General features: G+C 45.0%; 1 protein-coding gene across 1 annotated transcript; it reads left to right on the forward strand.

Moving 5' to 3' along the window:
- Positions 1-1,140: 1,140 nt before the first annotated feature.
- LOC119575607 (extensin-like) lies at positions 1,141-5,338 on the forward strand. Its single transcript, XM_037923252.1, has 4 exons — positions 1,141-1,591; positions 1,813-2,223; positions 3,605-3,724; positions 4,863-5,338. Exons 1-4 carry the CDS (start codon positions 1,141-1,143, stop codon positions 5,336-5,338), a joined length of 1,458 nt encoding a protein of 485 aa, XP_037779180.1.
- Positions 5,339-5,845: the final 507 nt, after the last annotated feature.

A 5,845-nucleotide genomic window follows, 5' to 3' on the forward strand; every position in this document is an offset into this window, starting at 1 on the left:
ATATATATATATATATATATATATATATATAATATATAATATGTACATATATACATATGTATATATATATATATATATATATATATTATATAATATGTATGTATATATATTATATGTATATATATATGATATATATATATTATATATATATATATATATATATATATATATATATATATATATATATATATCTATACCTATATATATATATATATATATATATATATATATATATATATATATATATATTTATATATGTATATATATATGTGTGTGTGTGTGTGTGTGTGTGTGTGTGTGTATATATATATATGTATATATATATATATATATACATATATATATATATATATTATATATATATATATATATATATGTATATATGTATGTATGCATGTATATAATTTATTATATGCCATTCAGAGTATTCATCTGTCTGTTTGCGTTTGTGGCAACCTCTCTCTAAACATCTCTCCAGGAAATTTACCAAGAACATATGTATATATATATATATATATATATATATATATATATATATATATATATAATATATATATATATATATATATATATATATATATATGTATGTATGTATGTATATTTATATATATGCATATATATAATACTGCCATGTAGGCCCTAAAGAATGAAATTTTCCACCAGCCTGACTCGGCCGCCAGCGCGCCCAGTAGAGCGAGAGAGCGCCTAGGCCTGAGCGTCAGCGCAAGGGGAGAAGAAGCAGGAGGCGGAGATGGGGATGAACTGGCGCCTTAATTAACGGGTCGTGATTGGACTAGTCAGCAGCTGCCTCATCGTAACAACAGTATCGATAAAGACAAAGTAGTCGATTAGATACGTAATAAGATATCTGCTGATAAAGAAAATGTGAACGTTAGGCCTACTGTTTCATTCAATCCGGGAACAGTTCCCGTTGTGCTTTTGTGTTCTATGTTGCCGTTGAGTCAGAGTGCAGTAGATCCCTCTGCTGAGTTAGACCAAGGCACTGGGGAACTGCAACGGCCTGGCAAGACAAAAGCCACAGCTAGCAGCAGTTCCTCCATCTATAACAGTGGTTCTTAACCGTACGCCCTTCCCCAGCTATGGATCACCTTCCCCAGCTATGGACCCGCTTCCCCAGCTATGGATCGACCTCCCCAGCTATGGATCATCTTCCCCAGCTATGGACCCCCTCCATTTATAACAGTGGTTCTTAACCGTACGCCCTTCACCAGCTATGGATCACCTTCCCCAGCTATGGACCCGCTTCCCCAGCTATGGATCGCCTTCCCCAGCTATGAACCTCCTTCCCCAGCTATGGACCTCCTTCCCCCAGCCATGGACCCCCTTCCCCAGCTATGGATCCCCTTCCCCAGCTATGGATCATCTTCCCCAGCTATGGACCTCCTTCCCCAGCTATGCACCTCCTTCCCCAGCTATAGACCCGCTTCCCCAGCTATGGATCACCTTCCAAAGCTATGGATCACCTTTCCCAGCTATGGATCACCTGCCCAGCTATGGATCATTTTCCCCAGCTATGGACCTCCTTCCCCAGCTATGGATCATCTTCCCCAGCTATGGACCCGCTTTCCCAGCTATGGATCACCTTCCCCAGCTATGGATCACCTTCCCCAGCTATGGATCACCTTCCCCAGCTATGGACCTCCTTCCCCAGCTATGGACCCCCTTCCCCAGCTATGGATCCGCTTCCCCAGCTATGGATCACCTTCCCCAGCTATGGACCTCCTTCCCCAGTTATGGATCACCTTCCCCAGCTATGGACCCCCTTCCCCAGCTATGGACCTCCTTCCCCAGCTATGGACCTCCTTCCCCAGCAATGGACCTCCTTCCCTAGCTATGGATCACCTTCCACAGCTATGGACCTCTTTCTCCAGCTATGGACCCCTTTCCCCAGCTATGGACCCCCTTTCCCAGCTATGGATCATATCCCCCAGCTATGGACCTCCTTCCCAGCTATGGACATCCTTCCCAGCTATGGATCACCTTCCCCACCTATGGATCACCTTCCCCAGCTATGGACCTCCTTCCGCAGCTATGGACCTCCTTCCCCAGCTATGGACCTCCTTCCTAGCTGTAGACCTCCTTCCTCAGCTATGGATTACCTTCCCCAGCTATGGATCCCTTCTCCAGTTGTGGACCTCCTTCCCCAGTTGTGGATCACCTTCCCCAGCTATGGACCTCCTTCCGCAGCTATGGACCTCCATAGTTTGTGTGTATGCATGAATATATATATATATATATATATATATATATTAATATATAAATATATAATAATATATATTTATATATATATATATTTTTTTTTTTTTTTTTTTTTTTTTTTTTTTTGTGTGTGTGTGTGGTGTGTGTGTGTGTGTTGCTTTTATTATATATATTTTATTATATTTTATTAAATAATATATATAAATATATATTTAAAAATTATATAAAAAATAAATTAATAAAATTATTTTAATATAATATATTATATTATATATATAATATTATAAAAAATTTATGTTGTGTGAGTGTGAGTGGAGTGTGTGTGTTTTGTGTGTGTGTGTGTGTGGGTGCGTGGTGTTGTGGTGGGGGTGTGTGTTTTGTGTTGTGTGTGGTGTGTTTTGTGTGTGTATGTTGTGTATATAGTATATATTAATTATAAAATTTTAATATAATATATATATATATATTTTATTTTAATAATATTATATACACACACACACAAAAACCCACACACACACACACACAACACACACACACACACATACACATACACATCACATACACATACCTACCATACACTCACACACACACACAAAAAACATATTATATATATATATATATAATATAATATATATAAATATATTATATTTAATATATATTTTATATATATATATATATATTATATATATACTTTTTGAAAAAGGGTTACGTTCCTAACAATGGGCTTTGCGTGGTAGTGATATTGAAAACGGCGGGGACTTTTTTTATTGCAAGATTGACACAAAGATGGGCTAGGTAGGCAATCGAGGTGAAGTTCCTTTGCCCAAGGGAAAACGTACCGGCCGGTGATCGAACCCCAAATTTCAGATTGGCGTCGGACAGTTTTAAAGTCCGTCCCAAACCACTCGGCCCCGTGGCCGAGGTTTTTATTTATGTTACTATTATTATCATTTATTTATTATCTTATTAATTTTATTTTTATTATTATCATATTAATATTTTATTTTTTTTAATTTGCAAATTAAAATCAAACACCGGGTCACTACCAGCGACCTGGGGTGATTAAAGTTTCAGGCAATGGAACACTAACAAAAAGATGCACACAACTTCTGCGGGGCCCCTTTAAGTGTATAGCAAAAGCAACATTACCTTTTACTTTTTCCTTGCCCTTTTAAGTTTGTTTCTTTTATAGTACAAGATGGCCGAACCGCAGGGCCGGGGGGGGAAACTATCCCGCCCTAGAACCTGCAGATTTTGAAAAGGGAAGAGTTAGATTATTCCCCCGGGGGGAGCCCCCCTTGTTGATCTATGTAGGGGCGACGCTTCACAACCTTTTCTACTCTCACTTCGAAGCGGAATTTTTTTAGCCCCTTTCCCCAAGAAGCGGATATCCCGCGCCAACCACCACGGGCTTTTCCCACGCCCCGCGGGCAGGTGTTAGCCCCACTCGACGCCCCGGGACATCATGTAGCCTACAAAGGTCTTTATACTGGGGAGGCTAACAGTATCCCCCCCGGGGGAGTATTTTTTAGGCAATCTTTTTGAAATTTTACGCCGCCCGCCCGTCTCCGCCACCAACACAAGGCGCTAGGCGGACGGCGTGTTATCCACGGGGTCTGAACATGAACCTCCAAGGGGCCCCAGCACCACAGCCCCCGGAACCCCGCGGGGGGAAAACGCCCCCTGGAGGGGGCAGGGCACGAAATAAACACAAATGACAGTTTTTCCTTTTATTTAACAAGTTTTACCCGACCTTTTCATAGGCACATACGGGGGAAACCACATTTTAAAAACTGCACGAACGCTTTTAACAGGGCAAAAAAAAGTTTTCGGGTCACAAAGGCACAAGAGACTTCACAGGAGCAGCCCCCAACCCGTCTCTTGGCTTTTTCCCCACTCTTCCGCTCACAGCCAGCGCGTCATTTTTTCCCAGGTCCTTCATGTTAACACATCCCAGATCTTTTTTCATGTTACATGTTTCGCACAGAGAAAAGCCCCACTGGCGTAGCACATCCCCCCTATCAAGCAGATAGGGGGGGATAGGCCTGACATCCTAAACCTAAAAAAAAACTACAAAAAATTAGAAAAAATTTAGTCCTCAGGAAAAAACAAAATTCTTTCAAAAAAAAAGAACGTATTGAAAATATTCCAAAAAAAAAAATCATTCATCCAGTGCGGCTTTCTTCGTCTGTGGGGTCGCTTTTAAGAGGTGGGGGCGGGGAAATTTGGAGTGGCACCCAGGGGGGATTCCGCCCAAGACCGGCCAGGGTCCCCATTGCGTCTTTTGCATCGTCCTCACCGTCCAAATGCTCGTCCTCATCTCGGTCAGCGTCTGCCAGTCCTCATCCCCGCTACGGGGGGTAATGTATCTTTTTCCCCCAGGGCCCCACCTTCAGGTCCTTATGGAAATTTAGCACCAACCGAAACTAACCCCCCACGGGGCCCTCTACCCCACGAATCACTCTTGCAGTCGACACCGGATTCTAGATCGCCGGGGGCAAGTGCAGTCGCTCAGCTGAACTACCTGCACAGCCAACCTTAGAAGAAAGGGCCATCTTCACCGGCACCCTACCAGCTTCCGCCCAAGTCGAACACGCCTTTCTCGCATCAGGTAGTCAAGGGCCCAAACAGTGCTCGTCCAGATCGGCCACATACACCGGCGCCGTGCACCGTGCTGCCCCCCGCCAAAGAGCCTCCCTGGCCCTTTGGCGCCACAAATGCCCCCGGCACCACACAGTCCTTTTGGTGCATCGGAAGTTCTAGTGGGCCAACATATAGGCCCCCAGGGTCTTCTCAGCCCGAGTTCCCCTGTCAGGGGGATGGCTTCCCCCTACTGAGCCTCCCCTGCATCGTGCTGGGTTTGACGGCGCTACCCCCAAATCGGGGCCCCGGGAATGAGGAGGTGGGTTTCGGGCCCCCTTTTCCAGAGTTTTTCCCCCTGCCCACTTCCCTTTCCTTAGGACATACACTCGGTGGGAAACCCTACCTGCCAAGTCCTTGCAGCACTGTGGAAGGCATCAAATTCCTATTTAGAGGGCGGTTCCCGCTCCCTCGACACCGACTACGTCTGTGCCCTACCCCTTTCCCCAGCCCCAAAAACAAACCTTGGAAAATGTAGGGCTCACCCTTTCCCCAATACTACCCTTTTCCACTTTTTCTTTCCCGGGCCCCCCGGGTCATGGGAGGGCTGAGCGCTGGCCTAGGGCCCCCCCCCAGCGCCACCGCAGGGCCTCAGGGTTTTCCCGGTTGATGTAGATTTTTCGTACTGGTCTTGCAAAGCGTCCCCAAAAAAATCGCGGGGGCCCGGGCAACAACTTCTTTCCCCAGCACAGGGTATACCTTCCTACCGCGCCCCCCCATCCTGGCCAGGGGGACAGGTCTTTGCCAGCTCACGATGGGTTTTTCAAGTGGGGGCCCGATATACCCGGCCCGGTGGTGGGCCCGAAACGGCGTTTCAAAAACAGATGCCAGCATTTCAAAATTTGGGGACATATGCCTCCCCAGGCCTCTTCCCGCGTACTTAGCTGGCTTTTGCCCAGAACCTGGAGGGTAGGGCTGAGGGTGGAGAAAAAGGGCTGTGAACTAACACCCCGGGGGGGGGGAAGGGGGGAGGGAGGCAAAGAGG

The sequence above is a fragment of the Penaeus monodon genome, chromosome 7 (genome assembly GCF_015228065.2).
Source record: "Penaeus monodon isolate SGIC_2016 chromosome 7, NSTDA_Pmon_1, whole genome shotgun sequence".
In the NCBI taxonomy this organism is placed as follows: Eukaryota; Metazoa; Arthropoda; class Malacostraca; order Decapoda; family Penaeidae; genus Penaeus; species Penaeus monodon.